The 23638-nt window shown below is 36.7% G+C and overlaps 1 protein-coding gene across 1 annotated transcript in view; it reads right to left on the bottom strand.

Moving 5' to 3' along the window:
* The window catches only part of LOC140337715 (mucin-2-like), an 82198-nt gene that overhangs the window by 23650 nt on the left and 34910 nt on the right, over positions 1-23638 (bottom strand). Inside the window, exons 26-37 of the mRNA XM_072421516.1 lie at positions 23042-23088; positions 20846-21031; positions 20129-20155; positions 18366-18863; positions 11467-11541; positions 10433-10918; positions 7812-8110; positions 6001-6403; positions 3952-4794; positions 2962-3018; positions 2266-2406; positions 1121-1422 (exon numbers count right to left, since the gene is read on the bottom strand). Of these exons, the coding sequence (XP_072277617.1) occupies positions 1121-1422; positions 2266-2406; positions 2962-3018; positions 3952-4794; positions 6001-6403; positions 7812-8110; positions 10433-10918; positions 11467-11541; positions 18366-18863; positions 20129-20155; positions 20846-21031; positions 23042-23088 (3364 nt within the window). The remainder of the gene's footprint in view (positions 1-1120; positions 1423-2265; positions 2407-2961; positions 3019-3951; positions 4795-6000; positions 6404-7811; positions 8111-10432; positions 10919-11466; positions 11542-18365; positions 18864-20128; positions 20156-20845; positions 21032-23041; positions 23089-23638) is intronic.

Genomic DNA, 23638 nt, shown 5'->3' with positions numbered 1-23638 from the left:
CCTTTGTTATAAACTACAATTCTTTGTTCAAACTTTAGTCATGTGATCATATTTGTGTGTGATTACATAGTTGTTTTTATTTTCTGTTTCAATAGTTTTTATTATTTTTTTCATAATAAACAATATTGTAACAACAACGTGTATATTATCTATATTGAAACTTTGTTCAATTGGTTGATATACAGTATACCTTAATTATCAGAAATATCAAAATGGGAATATTTTAAAAAAACAACGATCAAAAAAAGATTATATTCAAAGTTTTTAATTAATAATAAGGCCACGTGATCATCATGATTCATATCCTTTCTGACCTGGGAAACACATGGCTTTGAAAATAGGAAGACAGCAAAGGGACAGGCAAGCGACCAGGCTATACTGGTATATGCCATAAAGAAAGGCATGTTACCAAATATTCAAACTCCCTCGTGTGTATTTCAATGGTATGTTCAGCTATTTGCCTGCAGTTCAGATTTGATGTCCTTTAATAAATGGATGTAACAATACAGACACACAACTTCATAAGGATTGTAACATGCTCGGACTTTTTAAATTCAACTGTTGTGAAAGGATATAATTACATGTATATGGTCTGCCAATAGTAAAACCAAAGCATTGGCTAGATGAGTGCCTTTCTGGCACACATTTGTTAGGTTTTTCTCCTACCAATAAGCATATTGATTTCCAACTTCCACAGGGTGACAATATTTGTTTTGCAGGAAAATCATTTCAACATTGTCACCTGAACCTGTAGTTTTAGACTTTTAAACACATTAAAACCCAGCTATTGTGAACACCTTGTAAGCAATTACAGAATATTTTTTGTTTTTTTAGAAAAGGTTTGTACTATATGAATAAAATACGATCTTCCCTAATGTTATAGTTTGTCCACTGTAACTTTCACTGGATAGTTTGATTTGCATATAATTATTTAGGCAAATTGTAATTAACTGAAAAATGAAAAAAAAAAAGTCATGCAGACAATAATATAATAAAAAATATTACCAATATACAGCTTATAGATATTTGTCACAATACTAAGCCATAGAGACGCAATCTGCACATACATGTATACATTTAGCATTTGTTTTCACAATATATGAAAAGAGGGATTTCTCACCTTTCGAGGAGGCTGAAACAAACAGTCAGGTGGCTTCTGAGTTGTTTCAGGGATTGTAGATGTTAGAAAAGTTGTATGTTTTGGTTTTGTAGTACTGTATGGTTTTGATGTTGTGATTGTTGGTGTAGTTGTGCTCTGTGAAGTAGTAGTGGTACTTGTGCTTGTAGGTATAGTTTTTGTAGTAAATGTTGGAATTGTGGTGGATGGTGATTTACAAGCCCAACTCTGCATCTGTATTTCACATATGTCACTGCAAATTAATTTGTAGCATTTTTCATTGACTACTCCACTGCTAATTTCACCTGAAGAGAAGAACAAGCAATTCCATGAATTACAAACTGACTTTTATACAACCATCGTTCTTCATGTCAGGTTTAGATATAGCTGACTTTTATATCTAAGTTTTAGTTATCTTTAACTGAAGTCCACTGTTAAGCTTGGCCTGGATCTAATATCCTAGAGCATACCTGCAGAAGCCTTACCAAACCTTCCTTACAAATCTAAATGCCAGGTGGTGTCAGAGTTGACTCAGCACTATGATGGACAACCCTTACCAGCCTCCAAGAATGTATAGGCAGAAAGTGGAGGTGGTTAATATTAGATGCAACTATGAAGTGTCAAACTTTGTCATAATAGCCTGTGATTTGGCCATTACAGGTGACTGCCCCCAGCAATACTGCAGGTATTGTAAGCATCTCTGGATCTTAGCTCCATTCACCCTAAAAAATGGGATCTATCGTATAGTAATTTTGTTGCTGTTAGATATGTTTTTGGTGGTGTAAGCTTTAAAGTTCTGACCTTTATTGATGTTTTTACTTTAATAGTCATGGATCACAAACAGATATGTGCATCATGCAGTTTCCAACATGGTATTAATGGCATGATGATAGTAAGTGACCCACTAAATAGTAAATCCAGAATATAAAAAACTCTAGACTCAGGGATTGCACTTTAAAGATTGCAATAAGGTTTACCCTTTTTTTACTGATAGGTTTCTGCAAAGGGAAGTTTATGTTTGCCATGATGCAAGATACAGAGTTTTTATGAAAATTAATTATTACTAAACTCTGTAAATACATTCATAGTGGTATCAGATCTTTAAAGAATTTCCTTGCACAAAAATCAAAACAAGAATTAATAGTTACCTGGTGGATATGATGCTCCATTGTGTACACATACACAAGGAGTAGTAGAAATAGTTGTGATCTCAGGAGTAGTAGTCACATTTAAAGATGTGGTTGCGGAAGTTGTAGTTGGTACTGTCCTACTCGTTGTACTTGGATTCTCTGTTAAAAATAGGATGTCAGGTAACTGCAGTGTAAAATGTGCAGACATTTTCAAATAAAGGACGCCTTAAATGTATTAATATACTTCCTCTATTTTGCATTTTTATTCATAACCACAGTTAATGTATTAAAAGATGTAATAAAGTACAAGGTGGTATAAAACCACAATAATAATTCATCATGTATACCCGTGAAAAGGGGTTTGTAAATAACATCTTGCAGCTAGGGATGAACTGAATTGTTCATTTTATTTTTCCTATACTGCACCTGAATCAGATTTACCATTATGGGTGATAAGAACAGTAAGTTGTTCTTTTACTAGACTTGCATTTCTGTATTGCCTGTATAAAAGGTAGATATCATACTACAAGAGATCTATGGCCAATCTATATTTCTTTCTCAGAAGACATTTAATTCACAACATAGTACATTTGTCTATTACTTCTATGAATAACCCTTAAATAAACATTTTCTCATGTACCCCATTTAACACAACTTTTTAAAGCTTAGTGGAAGTAAATAAATGTTTATTATATCTTACAACATAAAAATTACCTTGGGGCTGCGATTTAGCAGTTGTTGTTTTTGAGGGTATAACTACAACAGTGGGTTCTGTAAAAAATATATATTTTTTTTATTTTCTCAAGAGAATAATAACTGACTGATAATTCACTTCGCTAAACAGCTTCTGTAAATGAATTTTGTAAAAAAGAAAATTTGTAAAAAGAATAAAACTTTTTTTTTATTCTATTTAGCTTGTACCTGGGCAGTTTCTACTGTGCCGATTGAGCATGTTTACGTTTTGCTTGTTGCCATATAGGCACTCCTCTGATAATACTCAAACAAAATCCCTTTTGGTTTTTTTGTTCAATTTCTATTACACTTGTTTGGGTATTTACTTTTCAGAATAAAGTTAGAAGGCAAAGACCATTCCAGTGCAGCGGCCTGTCATTAGATAATCTCAAGCACAAGCTCTTTTTCTGTGCATGAATATCCAAATACAGAATTTAAACATGAACTGTTCGAATCCTGAATTCCAATATAGGGCCAGACTAATTGGAGATCAAATTAACTTTAACAGACTTTGTCTTAGAAAACCTTGAATTGTGTCTCCCCTTAACAGCACTGATATCTCCAGCATGCAGCAGCAAGTTAATTGTAAACAAATCCATAAATAACCCAATGTCAAAAATGCCTTTTACAATAGTGATCAGTAGAAAGAAGGCCAATTACAGACGTCAATAGAATTCCCCCTTTACTGACAGCTAAACAAGCAATTGGCATCACACTGCTAAATCTGCCAAGAGGAGTTGGTCCTGGAACTATGCAGAAATAATCAGTTTAGAGGTCAATTAGCCTTAGCAAAAGGAACTCTTACCAACCTTACCCCTTACCAAAGATAATGGTTGGCATGTACCTAGAATATCCAAAAGGATATACTTTAGTAGACTCACATCTAAAAGAATAGGTTGCAATAAACCATCAGTAATGAATTTGCACCCCTTCAAAACTACAATAAAAAATTACTGCAAAACAATTGCTTACCGGTTTCAATTGTACTTCTTGTCTGGCTTTCTGTAATGGTGGATGGCATAGTTGTTGATGTTGTTGTAATATATGTAGCTGTGGATGTTGTAACCCCTGGAGTAGTTGTATACTCGGGGGTAGTTGTCTCAGACACTGTGCTGGTTGATGACATAAGTGGAGTACTTGTAAAGCCTGGAGTAGTTGTCTCAGACACTGTGCTGGTTGATGACATAGGTGGAGTACTTGTAAACTCTGGGGTAGTTGTCTCAGTTACTATGGTGGTTGGTGGTGCAGGTGTTAGTGTTGTTGTAGTAACTATAGTTTTAGGTGTAGTAACTTCTGAAGTAGTTGTAAACTCCGGAGTACTTGTCTCAGATGCTGGGGTCGTAGATGGCATAGGTGTTATTTCCGTTGTAATAATTGTATTTGTGGATGTTGTAATCGCTGAAGTAGTTGTAAACTCTGGGGTAGTTGTCCCAGTTACTGTGGTGGTTGTTGGCATAGGTGTTAGTGTTGTTGTATTAACTACAGTTTGGGGCGTAGTAACTTCTGAAGTAGTTGTAATCTCTTGAGTACTTGTCTCAGGTCCTGTGGTCGTAGGTGTTATTGCCGTTGTAGTAATTGTGGTTGTTGTATACCCTGAAGTAGTTATAAACTCTGGGGTAGTGGTCTCTGTTACTGTAGTGGTCGTTGGCATAGGTGTTGGTGTTGTTGTAGTATCTAAAATTCTGGCCGTTTTAACTTCTGGAGTAGTTGTAATCTCTAGAGTACTTGTCTCAGGTGCTGTGCTTGTAGATGGTGAAGCTGTAGCAATTGCAGTTGTGGGCATTGTTACTTTTGAAGTAATTGTTAAGTAAGCTGCTGAAACACAAAACATCCATATATCATTACAATGATGTATAATTATTAATTAATATAGTAGTTTCTACATAAGCTGATCTAGAACATATGAAGACGACAAGAATGATTTTAACTAAATGGACAAATTTTGCTAAATTTGCCTAGGATGCTATAAGCGTAGGTGAGGATTACTTTAATACAAAATATTTGTAAATATACATGTACAGAAAATATATACTAAATTATATTTCTACATTTTTATAGCACAATGATAAGAATATTTCTAATGACATCCGTTTTTGTTGTATTCCCAAAGTACAACTCCAGCTAACATAAAAAAAAAAAAAAAAAATACCCCAAGAGTAGTTTTACAGCATAAAGTCACTTCCTTTAAAATTCCTACTAATACCTGATTTATTGTGCATTACCCCGTTTTATCAGTGGATTTCTTATTTTTTCATGTACACCAACATTTCTTCTTGAACAAAAAAAACAAACAAACATTTTTTCAAATATAGTCATGTCATTACATTCTGGATCATCATAACTCTCTGAACCCTGAATTCCATCTTGAATTTCTTGTGACATTTTTTCCTTTAAAACCAACCATTTGTCCCAATTTCTCATGTATAGCAATAGAGCTTTCCTTAAATGAGCACCTCGTCCATGTATTTATATATATTGTATCTTTTTTTGGGGTTGGGCCTATTTTTGGGTAAACAGGGTAGTAGAAGCATACAGTTTAACGAAGGCACGTTGTATTGCTCTGAACTACTTCCAGCACTCCGATAAAGAAATCTACAGCTCTTATTCAGCGATACACCTTTTCTCCTTTACCAATCACAAATCGTCACGGCTCTTGTTGGTAAATTGAAATTACAGTGGGGCTGTCATGTTTATCATCACTAAACTGTGAATGTTTCTACAAATACACAGCAAGGGGGACAAATGAAAGACTTAACTTTACAGTAAAAATATTGTTTAATATTTTTTTAAAGCTAGATTGCTAGCATTCTAAAGTATTTTATTTTAATGCAATGTAACTGTAATTTCATTGAACTCAAAAAAGTGTTAACCTTTTGTATAATATAGTTGAAACTCTTAGTACTTAATTTATGTAAACATTGCAATTGAATTTTCATTCATCACCCTCCCCATAAACTACAGCTAGATACACTTTATTCTGACAAAATTAGATTTTATTACAGATGCAAACTCTGAACTTACTTGTGCTTCCAGATGATGTTGTGGTGCTCCATGGCTCAGTTATAAATGTTGTTGTACTTTCACTTGTAACAGTTGTGGATTTTGTAGTTGTAGGTGTTGTAAGCTCAGTGGTAGTTGGTATTGTGGATACCGCCATTGATGTTGTAATTTGAGGTGTGGTGCTTGGCTGGGGTGTTGTACATTTATCAGCTCCATTACAGCAGTAGACTTTAATTTCATAGTTTAAACATGAAGACTGATCAAGCTGATCTTTGTTGTTACACACAAGACCAATGGAGACATCACAGGTTACATTTTGCCCCAGCTCTTCCAGAGGTTTATTAAACAATCTCTTTGATCTGCAGGAAATGTTCATTGGCCGCTCACACACTTTATAGCCGGCTTTTCTAATATTATCATAGGTCTCATAAATATATATATATATATATATATATATATATATATATAAATGACAACTTTTTACAAATACAAACTCTAAAAACTTACTTGTGCTTCCAGGTGTTGTCATGGGTGTCGGGGTGGTGCTCAGTGACATAAGTGTCATACTTTCAGTTCCTGTTCCTGAAACACAAATCATGATTGCATGTATGTCAATACAACATTATCTGCTAATATACGATTCATTTATACACAATTCTATAGTAGAGGGAAAAACATGTGTAAATATAATATACAGCCTGCTATGATCAGCTTACAGTGTCCTTCCACATTTACACCAATCTAAAATCACTTTTAGGGATATCATTGTAAACCAATAACATAGTGAATTTGTTTAAGGAAAGTGCTTGTTTGTGCAGTGTTTTAAAAATAAGATGGGTGAATGTAAGTAAAAGATAACTGCTGATGGGCAAGTATGCTTTAATATACTTTTTAGGTATTAAATAAACATGGGGATTGTGGCAAGAACATTGTGACAAGGATTAAAGCAACACTGTACGGCATCAATTCAAAAATCCAAGAAGTTGCAGCAATGTGTGTAGTAGGGATAATATGAGCCACTCCCTGTTTGACATCTGTTGTCTGACTCTTCAGTATACTGTAATAAAGGTTATTACAACTAATTTTTGTGACACATTTACTACATCAATGACCCCATAAATGATTGAAACCCATAAATGCCCCATGGAATGTATCATTCATCCAAGCTGTGTACAAACATTGAGCATGGCATATATACTAAAGGTGGTTTCGTATCAAATGCATACACCGGTGTATGAATTACCACCAGTCAAGTCCTATTACAGAATGTGATTTGTTTCTACTGATAACATTCCCATATGGGCATGCTATATAGACAAAAAATGCATCAAATACAAATGGACATTGTAAAAGGTATAGGTATACTGTAAGAAAACCTTATTTGTAAAACCTTTTTGTGTAAAGAAGTTGTGCAAAGTTGAAGGTTTTATATGTGAAAACCTTTGAAAACTTAGCAAAGCAGGGAGCATAAAAGCATCAATATGTAGAAATGTATCATGCATGGGAATCTAGGACATAAATATACCCAATGAACATGACTATAATACCACCTTGATAGAGTCTTGGATCATAATAGTGCATTTGGGTGATCATTTACACATGCTCCCTCACACATGCTGGCATGCAGCCCTAACCTACTCACAGTCTATGTCGCTTCTTGTTTATTATAGCAAACAAATTAGCCCAAATTATACATTAGTATTAGATGTGTTCAATATTGCACACATAGTATATATTAGTTTTCTTGTATTTTCCTTACTTATGCTAGAAGAGGTGCTCAGGGTTGTTGTACTAGGCTTAGTCTCTGGTGTGGGTGGGCAGTAATCCGGTACTTGACAGCAGTAGACACTGATCTCATAATCATAGCAGATATGTGGACTTCTAGTCTGATCAATATTGTTGCAGGTGAGACCAGTGGAGACATCACAAGTTACCACCTGCCCATTGCTTTCCAAGGGTAATTCTCTGGATCTGATTGATCTGCATGAAATGTTTTCTGGCTTTTCACAAATCTCAAAACCAGCCTTTCGAATGTTATCATACGTCTCTTTATCCCCTCCATTAGGATATATTGTAGGAGAACTGACATCAAACCATTTTGTCCACAAGCACTGAGGATCACAATTATGAACTTCAGGAGAAAGAAAAACAAATGTAAGCATATGCATCTGTGTATAATAAATCAAGTTGTTAAATAAATGCAAAAATTGAATGTAAATAAACCGGTCACAACCTCGTAAAAATAATTGTAACTTTTGGAAATAGGACTTGAACTTCAATAGTGGAAACTATAACTATTCAAAGTTTTAGCGGTGTGTTGTATCTCCTTAGCAACAAAATGGTGCAATATGGGTTGCTTCTAAACAGATCGCTGAGGCCAGCAACTCAAACAATTCTAAAATCTGGAATTTTCATACTGCAGACTTTCTGTATTGATGGCTCCCCCAGCGCACTGATGAAAAAAATGTTAGAAAGGGAAAATGCTATCAACATGCGAGGGAGTCTAGTGTGCTTTCAAAGGTTAGCTTTCTGATGTTTTTTCTGTGCTTTCTCTGAGACCTGTACACCCTCCAGGGCCAGGAAGTAAAACAGATAGATATAACATTACAGAAATACAAACTCCTTCTGTTCAGAGCTAAAATAAAAATGATTACTAGGGTAGAGATAATGCAATCCTATTGCTGCCTAATGTTATTTGATGTATAGGTTTGCTTAAAATTGCTAAGCTGCTTATCTTTAAGTACCGTGATTAGTGTTGGTCAAATAGCTCACTATTCGATTCGGCAGCTATTCGGCCGAATATAGCAAAAAAATTCGGGTGGACGAACATCGAATTCGAACACCATTAAAGTCAATGGGAGAAAAATTCGGGTTTGTTTCAGCACTGTTACCCGAATTCGAACAGCCATATTCGGGTCGAATATAGGGACAACCCGAATTCGAACATCAACACTAACCGTGATATTGCCATATTAGCTATATGTTATTCTCTAAAGAAAAAGCTATAGCTGAATACATTTATACAATTTAGGTTTTGTTTACTCTGTCTATGGTATACTGTCACTCAGTCGGTGATCTTAAAATGTAGTTAAGGACAGAAAGCTGAAAAAATCCCAATAAACACAGTATCCAAAACCACCAACAAGTTATGTAAGTAAGCATTCATACCAGACATGAATGAAATAGAACACCTCTCTTGTACTTCTTATTACATTAGGTATACAAAGTATGCACTGTAGTAGTCCATACAAAAAGTGGTATCTGCATCACCATAGTAAAAGGGAATCTGCCAGGATAGAAATGGAAATCGCCATTGATAACTTGGTATTTAGAGATGTAGATTTCTATTTCCCAAATTTGCTACATGATTAAAAGTGTAGAAATCTTTAAAACATAATTGAATTCATATATTGTTGTATTATAACAATGCCCTAGTTGGAAATACTTAAAACCAAGTCATTTGAAGTTACCTGTATACCTTTACCCCATTTTAGGTGTATGGTTACCACAATTTTGGCACATGCAACCATTCAGACTAAGAAGAACCTTCTCCTGCACAAGCTAAATACCTGAACTGCTCATTGTGACATTGTAACTGATTCCTTTTTCATTTACTTTATTTAAGATTTTTATCATGAAAGATAAATCAAAACTTTGTATATACATGTACAGAAAATATAGACTAAATTATATTTCTACTTTTTTAGAGAACAATGATGATAAGAATAATGCTAATGACATCTGTTTTTGCTGTATTCCCAAAGTACAACTCCAGAATAGTTTTACAGTATAAAGTCACTTCTTTTTGTTCCTACCAATGTCCCTTTCATTGTGTATCACCCTGTTTCCCCTAAAAGAAGACAGTGTCTTATATTACTTTTTGCTGCAAAAAATGCACTAAGGCTTTTTTTCAGTGGATGTCCTATTTTTTCCATGTACACCAATCAACATTTTTTTCAAATATAGTCATGTCATCACATTCTGGATCATCATAACTCTCCGAACCCTGAATTCCATCTTTAATTTCTTGTGACATACTTTCCTTTAGAAGCATTTTTCCAATTTCTCATGTATAGCAATAGAGCTTTCCTTAAATGAGCAACTCTTGTCCATGTATTTATATATACTGTATCTTTTTTGGGGTAGGGCCTATTTTTGGGGAAACAGGGTAGTAGAAGTATACGGTTTAGCGAAGGCACGTTGCATTGCTCTGAACTACTTCCATCACTCCGATAATGAAATCTTCAGCTCTTATTCAGCGATATATAACAATGTAATTTCAATGAAATGAACTGACAAAAAAGTGTTAACCTTTTGTATAATAAGGTTGTAACTTATAGTACTTAACTTATGTAAAGATTGCAATTGAATTTTCATCCATCACCCTCCCTATAAGCTACAGCTAGCTGACAAAATTAGATTTTTTTTTTACAGATGCAAACTCTGAACTTACTTGTGCTTCCAGATGTTGTCACAGATGATGTTGTGGTGCTCCGTGGCTCAGTTATAAATGTAAGAGTTGTGGATTTTGTATTTGTAGGGGTTGTAAGCTCAGTGGTAGTTGGTATTGTGGATTCCGCCGTTGTTGTAATTTGAGGTGTGGTGCTTGGCTGGGGTGTTGTACATTTCTCTACTCCATTACAGCAGTAGACTTTAATTTCATAGTTTAAACATGAAGACTGATCAAGCTGATCTTTGTTGTTACACACAAGACCAAAGGAGACATCACAGGTTACATTTTGCCCCAGCTCTTCCAGAGGTTTATTAAACAATCTCTTTGATCTGCAGGAAATGTTCATTGGCCGCTCACACACTTTATAGCCAGCTTTTCTAATATTATCATAGGTCTCATAATCCCCTCCATCGAAATCATCATCTTTAGGAGGGTAAGTCACATCAAACCACTGTGACCAGGAACAGACCGGAACACAGGAAGCTGCTAAAACATAAATCACAAATAATGATTTTAGAAAACTACTTCACTATTTATATCTAAACAAGGGGTTAGACACCTTAATCCAATTACCATGGAATGTTACCATTGTGAAGTAAATTCCAGGAACAGGATGGAAGGTGTGGAACCACCCTGTGTCCTTTGCATAATGCCATCTTTGGTTTTAGAAGTCTGCATAGGTCTTTGTTCTTCAATTCATATAACTGTATGTTTGACTTGTTCTTAAATTACTGAAGTAAAAATGTTAAAATGGAACTATATGTGAAAGAAAGATTATGTTGAGGACCACCATCCATATTTAATACCAGCTGTTTCAGGTTGATATAACGGTCCTCTTTCTTGGCACTTGAAAAACAATTGATCACTCTATCCAAAAATTTCCTATCTTTACCTTTAGCAATACTGCAGTCTGAAGTCTTAACTTGTAGAATTTGCCCTCCCTTTGTTGAGAGCTTGTTTTACTTATTACTTCTAGATATATCGTGCTCTGAATAAATGACAACTTTTTACAAATACAAACTCTAAAAACTTACTTGTGCTTCCAGATGTTGTCATGGGTGTCGGGGTGGTGCTCAGCGACATAAGTGTCATACTTTCAGTTTCTGTTCCTGAAACACAAATCACGATTGCATGTATGTCAATACAACAATATCTGCTAATATACGATTCATTTATACACAATTCAGCTCTATAGTATAGGGAAAAAGGTGTAAATATGATATACAGCCTGCTATGATCAACTTACAGCGTCTTTCCACATTTACACCGATCTAAAATCACTTTTAGGGATATCATTGTAGTGAATTTGTTTAAGGAAAGTGCTTGTTTGTGTAGTGTTTTAAAAATAAGATGGGTGAATGTAAGTAAAATATAACTGCTGATGGGCAAGTATGCTTTGATATACTTTTTAGGTAATAAATAAACATGGGGAATGCGCCAAGAACGTTGTGACAAGGATTAAAGCAACAGGGTACAGTATCAATGCAAAAAAGTTGCAGCAATGTGTGGGTGGGGATAACATGAGCCTCTACCTGTTTGGCATCTGTTGTCTGACTCTTCAGTTTTCTGTAATAAAGGTTATTATAACTATTTTGTGTGACACATTTACTGACAATTATCCAGCTATGTTTCTAGATCAATGACCCCATGGATAATTAAAACCCATAAATGCCCCATGGAATGTATCATTCATCCAAGCCGTGTACAAACATTTGAGCATGGTATATATACCAAAGGCGTTTTCCTATCAAATGCATACACCAGTGTCTGATTTACCACCAGTCAAGTATTACAGAGTGTATTTTTTTTTCTACTGATAACATTCCTATATGGGCATTCTCTATTGACAAAAAATGCATCAAGTGCAAATGGCTATTGTAAAAGGTATAGGTATGCTGTAAGAAAACCTTATTTGTAAAACCTAAAAAAACAGGGAGACGAAAAGCATCATTATGTAGCAATTTATCATGCATGGGAATCTAGGACATAAATATACCCAAAGAACATGACTATAATACCACCTTGATAGAGTCTTGGATCATATTAGTGCATTTGAGTGATCATTTACACAATCAATCACACATGTTAAATGCAATCCAAACCTGCTCTCACAGTTTATGCATCCTCTTGTTTAATATAGCAAATAAATCAGCCCATATGATAGATTAGTTTTAGATGTGTTCAATATTACACACATAGTATATAGAAGTTTTCTTGTATTTTCCTTACTTGCTAGAAGAGGTGCTCAGGGTTGTTGTACTAGGCTTAGTCTCTGGTGTGGGTGGGCAGTAATCGGGTACTTGGCAGCAGTAGACACTGATCTCATAATCATAAGCGATATGTCATCACTAGTCACCACCTGCCCATTGCTTTCCAAGGGCAATTCTCTGGATCTGGTTGATCTGCATGAAATCTTTTCTGGCTTTTCACAAATCTCAAAACCAGCCTTTCGAATGTTATCATACATCTCTGTAAGGAGTGTAATTGCGCGTTTTCGAGTTTTGAATTTACGTTGTTCAGATTATTGAGTTTTGTCAAAACTAGTTATATCCTCCTTATCAGTAGGTCACTGTTTGCTCCACCCTTACCTTGAGGCTTCTTTACCTTGGAACATCTTGCTAAGCGAAATTATTAATTAAGCTTCCTGTTATTGACTAACTACTAAGTGTCTTCCACCTTGTTGTCTGACTATATAAACTGCGATGTGATAATAAAGATTTGAGAAGAAGTGATATAACTACATGCTTGAGCTGCTTGTGTGTTATTCACTGCTCCCAACGCGTTGAAAACAGAGGTCATGATAGAGAGGGATAAAGTGATCTGGGATCAGCAAGAAATCGCCTTAACAGTTTGGTGCCAGAAGTGGGATATCTACCTACCTTAAAAAGACCAGGATCGGGCAAGTAGAAATTTTCTTTTTTACCTCTGCCCTCTCCTGGGTTCCTGTAGATATCTTACAAACCTAAGCACTGTGGCAGTGTAGACTCCCTCATAGAAGGACTGGGTCCTTAGGAAGATTTGGGAAATCTTTTATTGAATTTGTGCACACTCGTGGCCTCTGTTTTAATGTATAGAATATATGAATTTTGTTGCATGATATATGCTGTGGTTGCCTCGGGCAAGCAGTAACATGACCTAACCTGCGTTTTGGTAAGCGGCCCTGGGAACAGGATGTCAGCGAGCACTGCAGCTACCAACTGAACTAACAATAACTATGTACAACAGTCTGATATTTATACTGCAACTATGGGAAATTCACAAGGGGAATAACCCAGAGGAACCTAAAGACCCCTATAAGAAAAAAAAAATGTATAAAAACACACACACACACACACACACACACACATAAAAAAGTGTGCTAGTTAAAAAAACCTGACAACAGGGATGCCCACTATATTGTTAACTGTAGAGCAGGAAGTTATTACACTGACCCCTTTACATTACACCTGAAAAATGGAACGGAGACCATAAAATGTCCCGATCCATCCCAACTCCTGCACAAACAAATGTAAATAATTATCCCCTTATACCTGAAGCACACTATAAAAGGTTATGGGAAGAGTTACACACTGAGTTTGTAAGATTACACGGAGGTAAGAAATTCATGACAACTGCATTAGCATGCACGCAAAAGCCAGGAGAAACAAAGTGATTATGCTAGAAGGTTTAGGAAAGTGTGGAAGGAAGAAGCAGGTTAAGGATTAGGAGAAGATTTGAGTATTGTATTTACTCAGTCACTGAATAATGGAATGATTCCTGAATATGGGCGCACTGCCAAAATGATTATTGACAACTAGAGCACTTAAGATGCCCCTAACATTTTTGCCCAGTTATTAACAAAGGATGCTGCAGGATGTTTTGAGCTGCCCAAGTCGTCCAAGCCCCATGTACAGGGACTCCACCACCACTATGTTAGAGACCTCTGACTAGGCTGATGAAAACCCAATAATCACATTAGAAGTAGGACAATTCCTGACTTCTTAGTAGACACAGGAGCGACTTGTTCTGTCCTCCGATCCTGGTCAGGTCCATCTACACCTGGTGGGTCCTCTGTGGGAATAAACCCATACAAAACGCATACCTCATATTCCCATATGTACAGTACATGGAGAATACATTAAACATCACTCATTTAAGGTATTACCTAGTTGTCCAGTTAACCTGTTAGGAAGAGACCTGATGGGATCTCTGAGAATGTCACTGATTGTTGACCCAAAGAGAGGGAATATTGTCAGTACAACCTTGAAACTGCCCTTTTTGGATTTTCCAGTTCCCGACAGCACATGGTCCACTGGACCATATGACATGGGATTCCTGGACTGCACCCCATATACAGCACTTACAAAACCACATACACCAATATACCAAAAGCAGTACCCTTTAACTAAAGACATGAAAGATTCCTTAGCACCCATGATTCAATCTTTTTGCCAGCAAGGTATACTTAAAGAGAACCTAATATTCCAGTAAATCCTGTCAAAAAGGCAGATGGCTTGTACCACTTTACAAAGGATCACTCCCCTAACACCATTCGTGTCAGATCTTAGTACCATCCTTACAGCAGTAGCGCCAGAGACCCAATTTTACAGTGTTATTGATTTGGCCAATGCATTTTTCCCTATACCATTATCACCCGAGACTCAGCCCCTTATGGCTTTTATTTTCAAGGGACAACAAAATACCTGGTGCCACTTGCCCCAGGGCTTTGTTGACTTTGCAGTCTTCTCAATTGCCCTCCAGCAGGTGGTTGCCAACTGGCAGCCATAGCATGGTTCCACTTTATTGTTATGTACAGTAGCCCCTCTCAGGAGGCATGTTAGACGGACATGGTGTCATTGTTGCGTTTTCTGGAAAAGGGTGCCGCAGAAAAGGTTCAGTTCTGTCTGCAACAGGTCACATTCCTGGGAATGCTTTTAACCCCACGATCCCGGCTGCTAGCTCCTAGCTGTGTACATGCCATTACCAGTCTGCCTTGTCCACAGACAAAGAAACAGGTGCCCAGTTTTCTTGGCATGATCAATTTTTGCAGAACAGGATCCTTGACTGCTCCTATTGGGACTCACAGCTCCTTCCCAGTGCCACCCCAGTGCCCCTAATTGTATTGTATGCAAGAGAGAATTGAAAAACCATGGCTGCTGTGCTTGCTCAGGTGCATGGAGGTAAATTGAGGCCTGTGGCATATGTCTTTAGGACACTGCCTGTTACTAAGCAAGGCATGCCAGCCTGTCTGGCATGCCTTGTAAATGTAAATAAACCGGTCACAACCTCAAAAATAATTGTAATGTTTGGAAATAGGACTTTAAAGTAAATCGTGGAAACTATAACTACAGGTATTCAAAATTTTAGCAGTGTGTTGTATCTCCTTAGCAACAAAATGGTGCAATATGGGTTGCTTCTAAACAGATCGCTGAGGCCAGCAACACATTGTGGGATAAAGTAGCGGTATTCTTCAAACATTTCTAAAATCTAGAATTTTCATACTGCAGACTTTCCAGATTGATGGCCCCCCACAGTGCACTGATGAAAAATGTTTGAAAGCACACTAGACTCCCTCGAATGTTGATAGGGAAAATGCTTTCCAACGTTAGCTTTCTTGAGCGATAGTAAGAGGTAAATGAATAAGACTTCTTGACAACCTTATATTGATTTTGGGGTTGTGTTTTCTACCAGAGGACAAGATGGTTTTTAGCCAGTCAAGAGGTCTATATTACAATTGCTAGCTGAAAAAAGGATAAGTGAAAAAAAAAATCATAGAAAACTGCTACACTTAACTACAAAAGTCAAACTAGCCAGTACTGTTTTAGATTAGAATCTTTCCACTTTACTTTCTACCTGGACAGAAAATGATACAAATTATTCCTAACATGGACAGAGAAACTCATTTTAGTAGAGTAGGGAGGGTTAGAACTTCCCAGAATCCCAGAAGAATCCCAATAAACACTGTATCCAAAACCACCAACAAGTTATGTAAGTAAGCATTCATGCTCTCTCTTGGTTTGCTTCCTATCTTTCTGACCGCTCCTTTCAAGTTTCTTTCAATGGTAACTTCTCCTCACCCACTCTCCTCCCTGTTGGGTGTTCCCCAAGGGTCAGTCCTTGGACCGGTTCTCTTTTCTTTGTACACCTCCTCTCTCGGTAGTCTCATATCCTCCTTTAGTTTACAGTACCATCTGTATGCTGATGACAAACAAATTTATCTGTCCACCCCTGACCTGTCTCCCTCAGTCCTGGATAAGGTCTCATGCTGCCTGTCAGCCATCTCATCATGGATGTCTGACCGATTCCTGAAACTCAACCTTGACAAGCAGAACTCATCATCATCCCCCCCTCAAATTCCAAATCCCCCCGACATATATCTAACTGTTAACAACACTGTTATTCGGCCCTCCCCTCAGGAACGTTGTCTTGGTGTCACCTTTGACTCGGTCCTCTCATTTACCCCCCATATTCAGAACATTTCCAGGTCCTGTCACTTTCACCTACGCAACATCTCCAAAATCCGCCCCTACCTGTCCCCTGAGACCAGCAAACTCCTTGTACATGCTCTTATCTCCCGTCTGGACTACTGTAACATCCTTCTCTCTGGTATTCCACTAACCCAACTCTCTCCTCTACAATCTAATATGAATGCTGCAGCCAGACTCATCCATCCTTCGCTCCGCTCCACTTCCGCTGCATCGCTTTGTAGTTCTCTCCATTGGCTTCCATTTCACCTTAGAATCAAATTTAAGCTCCTGTGCTTTGCCTTCAAATCCCTACACAGTTATTGTCCCACTCACATTTCTGACATGGTTAAAAAATACTCCCCCTGCCGCTCTCTCTGCTCCTCCAATTACCTACTAATGACTTCCTCACTCATAACCTCATCACACGCACAGATACAAGACTTCTCTAGAGCTGCTCCAACTCTCTGGAATGGTCTTCCTCGTCCTATTCAGCTTGCTCCTACTTTCTGCTCATTTAAAAGAGCCACCACTACTTCCTACCACTACATATCTCCCATCCTATTGTGTGTGAAATTCCCCCACCTACCAGATTGTAAGCTCTTCGGGGCAGGGTCCTCTCTTCCTGTATCACTGTCTGTATTAGTCTGTCATTTGCAATCCCTATTTAATGTACAGCGCTGCGTAATATGTTGGCGCTATAAAAATCCTGTTTAATAATAATAATACCAGACATGAATGATATAGTACACCTCTCCTGTACTTCTTTTTATATTAGGTATACAAGTATGCAATGTAGTAGTCCATACAACAAATGTGTGTAATACAACAAAGGTGTCTGTATCACCATAGTAAAAGGGAATCTGCCAGGATTGAAATGGAAATCACCATTGATAACTTGGTTTTTAGAGATATAGATTTCTATTTCCCAAACTTGCTACATGATTAAAAGTGTAGAACGCTTTAAAACATAATTGAATTCATATATGGTTGTATTATAACAATGCCCTAGTTGGAAATACTTGAACCAAGTCGTTTGAAGTTACCTGTATGCCTTTGCCCCATTAATTGGTTTAATGGTTACCACAATTGTTTGGTCATATATCTTGCTACATTATTAAAATAAGGGCGGTTTTTACCAGAAACTCCATCAGTCCAGTTAACCTAAATCTCCCTTATATAGATTAGAGATAAGCCTGAACTCAAGCAACCACATGCAACCATTCAGACTAAGAAGAACCTTCTCCTGCACAAGCTAAATACCTGAACTGCTCATTGTGACATTGTAACGGATTCCTTTTTCATTTACTTTATTTAAAATTATTATCACCATGAAAGATAATCAAAACATTTTATTATTCATCAATAGGTAACTTTATGTAGTCCAGGGTAAATTTATCACTACATCCATAGATGTACTGTACACAAACTCTTCCAGCTCTTTACCTGACGTTATCTTTGATTCTATTCAAAATTCAATGTTCACTCACCTGTAGATGTAGAAAGTGTAGTTTTAGTAAATTCTGTAGTGCTAGTGGTCGTAGTAGCAATTGGAGTTGTTTCAGTAGAAGAAATATGTGGCGTAATGGTTGTTGAGGTAGTAGGCATAGTGGTGGTAGAAGCAGTGGGGGTGGTAGTTGTAGTAATAACAGGAGTTGTAGTATCAGTCTGGACACATTCATATTCACAGCAGGCCACTCGAATCATATAGTTGTAGCACTTCTGCCAAATGCTATCAGCTAGATTCTGTTCACTGTTCTTGCAAATAAGACCACTAGAAACGTTGCATTTGACATTTTGATTTAAATCTTCCAATTGGACACTGGGGTCATTAACTGCTCTGCACTCAATCTTCTCAGGCACATTGCAGAATTTATAATTTTTTCTTATCACATCGTAGGTTTCATAATCTCCACTGTCCAAACCATCCTCCGGTTTACTGACATCAAACCACTGAGTCCACTGACATACCTTTTCATAGACACAAGCTGTGCAATCAAATAAAAAATAATATAACATAAATGGTAGCATGCTGTTAACAGTATCCATTCAAAGCATTTGTTTAGTTGCTACAAACTCCTATACTATTTCCTTGGGTCATAACCTACACAGGCCTAAAAATTCCTTTCCCACCCCCATGTGACAACACTGGATGTCTAAGCAGTCAATTGAAAGTACTAGTGTTCTCGTGTGAAAACATTTTTGCACACAACTGCAGCCACAGAAGATTGCAAAGTGGTTCCCAAAAGTGACAGGTAACTATTGGCCTTGTAGTTTTTGCCACTCCCCAGTGCACATCAAATTGCAACACGGAAGCTGCCAGCTTAGCTGTTTTACACCACAGGTGTGAAAGGAGCCTTGATCTTTCGTGGTATGTATACAAAAATCCTAAATGTTTGCAATTTAAGATATATTACAAATAGATACAACTCTAGTATGTAAGGCAGAGTTTCTAAACCCATGTCCCTCCTGAGTTTACCAGGGGTTCCCTGAGCAATGTGTGCCTCTCAGGTCAGTTTAACCGACACTAATAATCGTTTTAGTTGTCTGTAGGGGTGAAAATCTTCCTAATGGCCAGCAATAAGGCATTCTTCTCAAATCAACATAAAGCTAATATACTATGAGCTGTGGATATAGTAATTATAGTAGGGGTGAACCTACTGAAAGTTATTTCAAGGGTTCACTCCGGGTTAAAAAGGGTGATAAAGTCTGATGTAGGGTTAAAAACAACAGCTTTTAAAAAATCTTGTTTTGTTGTGTGTGTGTGTGTGTGTGTGTGTGTGTATTAGGCTAATTTTGGGATGTCTCTGAAAAAGTATCTTGTTTTATGCAATTTTTAGGACGGTGTATGCTTATTGTATATTAGTCTTGGATATTGGTGCCTGAGACAAAAAACATCATATAGAAATGATGAAAATGTAAAAAAAATAAAAAGTCCTCATGGTTGAGTGTCAGTGTGAAGGGTGGGAATTTTTAGGTAGATAGCATGAAGACTTCCCTAGATAATGCTCACTGTAATCCAATGAAAAAGGGACAATCCAATGACAAGAATAATGGGGAGGAAAAGGCGCAGACAATGCTGGATTTTCCCCAGCCTGTAATTGATGCAGACTCCATTTGACTGCAATAATAAGGTCACAGTGTGCATTAAAATCAGAGTAGGCAAGTGAGGAACTTGTACAACTCTGCAAGAGGGAAGGTAAGTGTAATATTATAACTTACACAGGCTGGCAAAAATTAAATCATAACTTACTTGTTGAACCCGGACTTGTCCATGTGACTAAAACACAAACAAGAAAGAGCAATTTTGTAAACTTTTTATGTTGGAACAAGTATAAATCACTGGTAAATACATGACCACTAAGCAAACAACTGTAGACAAATGTATCCCTAAACTTGCAAACATCTATATAGAGTGTATCAGACACATTGATAAGTTAATCAAATTATCAAAATCCTTCAAGACACTCAATACCTGGTCCTAAACATGTAGTCCCCCTGAATATATTACATATTACATCCTGATGGGGTAGATTACACTCTTTAGCTGGCTTACAAAAGGTATTGAGAATAAATCGTGTGATTATTCACTCATTATTCAGTTATTGTCCAGTCATGTGACTCTCAAAATTCCTCTTCATTTTGATTACTCAGTCATGTGCTAGAATAGGTAAACAGAAATTGCTTTTCCCTTAATCGGACCATCAAAGGGAATATTCATGCAATGGACAGATAAACTTGTTGTCAACAAGGGGTATAGCCTCAACATGGGGCATTGTTCTAATATGAACAGTAGAAGGGGATGGGTAGTTATAACCATGTGTTGTGCTACATTCATCATATTTCTAAGCAATTGTTTTTTGTTTTGTTTTTTTAATTCATTAAACAAAAAACAATTGTCAGGCTGTCTACCCCAAAAACATTATCAATTTAAAATGTAATCCAAATGTCCAAAAAGAAAAATGATTACCTGTTGTTGTTGGTACAGTTATAGTGGTGGTGATGGCAGAAGTAGAACTGGTTGTAGAATGGACACAGACATCAATCTCCTCTTTGCCTTTTTTACATCTTAATACAATACAAACTCCATTCTCATCTTGTATGGATATTATTTCATCTTCTTCATATCTTTTACCATCGATGATACAGAAACAGGCTATAAACAACGAAACAGACAGAGTTGTTTATTTCCTGATGTATAGATCAACGTATTTAATTCAACTAGAAAGGACACTTTCTAAAGTAATCTTTTCTGATACCTAGTCCGATCAATTCCCACCACAAAGTTTATCCCTGGCCAGCTGCTCATCTTTTCCCTCACTGCTTGTGCATCTCCCATAAACCAGGAGAAATGACCATAGACTGGTTGGAAAGAAAACGTCATGGCAGAATGTGATTGGACTAGGTAACCTAACAGGAGGGGGGAAGTATGGTAACTTTTCAGGTAAAAGAATATTTCACAAACTGATTTGTAAAGTTTCATTATCCTTTCAATCTGAATAAATCCATGACAGTGACAAGGCAGAGACCCACATTCAGTACCCTCCCTCCCGAAGTAATGCAACAATAACATTGGTTAAATGGCCCGTATGCCTTTTATCAATATTTTAAATTAACTAAATACTTTAAATAACAATGAAATAATCATACATAACAATAAAACAACATTAAATAATTTTACCATGACAAGCATCTAAACATAACCTAAAACAACCACCTTCAAAACCAATTTATACCAATTTAAAACTCCTCTGGTTACTGGTCCTCGAAGGCCCACCATTTACTATCCTTATTTTAGGTAACCACCCAGCTCGGGAACGATACCAGCAGCACTTGAAGCCCTTTTATCCAAATCTTTCAATAACATAATTCCAGAGACTCCCACACCATAGATGGGTCTCTCACCCCCACTGAAACATTACACCAAACCAAATTCCCTCAAGGACCTCACCACCAACTCGCACGCCAAAACAAAGGGGCAGGTGGGTGGGAAGCATTTCCTCTTCCTATCCTGCTGCTAAATGCTCCACCTCTTCCATTTCCCCTTCCTTTAACTCTTCCCCCTTCCACTATTACTTTACCCCGACTAACTACCTCCCAAAGACCACCCTTAGTCTAAACCCTCTTACTGCCTGCTCCCTATCCCTTTCCAGTCATGAAGGCCTTCCACTAGTCCTCATTGCGTTACCCCGTTCCAGGTCTCTCTACCCCTACACATTGGACACTTTGTAAATGTATTGATCTGCAATACTTCTAGATACAGAGAAAAAAAGAGCTTGCTTTAAAGTGCCTGTTCATAATATGTAAATAGCCTGATTTACATGATCTGGTTAAAGATTTACATTAAATGTTAAAATAAAAGAAGCAAACAAGCATACTTTAATCTTGTTACTTGTACAATGTGTATGACAATTTCAATTAAAACATAGCTAAACTCTGAAACATTTTTTTAACAGTACAGTTCATTGTAATTTACTAGTTCTTTACTGTAATACAGTGGCTACATTAGTTTTCTTGTTTTCACCTGGTGATCCTACTATAAAGGCATCCTAGAATGGCGATGCTCACCAGCAGCTCTGTCATTCTAGGCCGTTTGAATTTATTTTCCATAACTTAGAGCAAAATGATTCTGTAGTTCACAGGAGATGACTAGGAAAGCGGATAGCATGGTTTGCAATTGCAGTTAGGTGTAGTGGAAGTGAAAAGAACATTGGATTTCTGATAGGATCATCAGGCATTTTTTTGTATACTTACAGAACATCTATTTTGCCTGCAAAAAATAGAAAACTAATGCAATAATACATCTAAGGACTGCTAAGCTGCAGTGTGTTATTTTCTAATATTTGCTTTAGACATTCTTTAACTGCTGCACCTGTCTAATATGACACTTATTGATATTTCATAACATTACACATTACAAACACTTTATGATTAAAAACAACAGATACGCTCCAATTGGCATGCAGTTTTTTACATCTCCTCCCTGTACATTTAATTGTAAATTGCAACCTTTGCATGTAACTTAATTACATTTGATTGCTCCAATTCACACAACTCTCAATGACTTATAAATAAGCTCTCAATGACTTGAACTGTTTTGGTAAGAATCATTCATATTTTCCCTGGAAAAAAATACAAAATCTGTAAAAATGTATGCAGTGTGTACCTGAAGTGTTGTAGATACACTCAATTTTCCCTCTTGTGGTACACATGCTATAAAAGAAAAGAAAATTTAATTACAAATGGTGACTATAATACAACATAAATACCTTTCAAGTAAACAACAATTATAGTAACAGAACATATTTTTTTGCAAATAACCCAAACTATGCAAGCTTCTTTGTTTAAAAAAAAAAGAAACAGTAAGGACATCACACAAACAGCAACATTACACCACCTATAAATAAGGTTATATTACAGTCATGTATTATTTTACCATTGTCCTATATTAATAACATAACTACTGTTTAGACTGGTGTAACCAATAATAACCCCTATATCTCTGGAGGAAACCTAGGGTTCCATGGACCCTGTGGCTGGGAAATAATGACCTACTCAATATAGTGCTGTATTCTTTCTGTGAAGGTTCTGAATGATCCATGTCATGGTAAATACAGTAGTAGCTTATCACATTCAGATTAACTTGTTTTAAACGGCGTTTGACAATACCTTGCCCACATTATAATCAAAGACTTGTACAAGCTACAAATCATCTTTAACAACACTAATACAAGTGAAGCTAAATATGACTAATTACTTTTCA

The sequence above is a fragment of the Pyxicephalus adspersus genome, chromosome 9 (assembly GCF_032062135.1).
Source record: "Pyxicephalus adspersus chromosome 9, UCB_Pads_2.0, whole genome shotgun sequence".
Taxonomy (NCBI): domain Eukaryota; kingdom Metazoa; phylum Chordata; class Amphibia; order Anura; family Pyxicephalidae; genus Pyxicephalus; species Pyxicephalus adspersus.
This window is presented reverse-complemented; position numbering and strand designations above follow the sequence as displayed.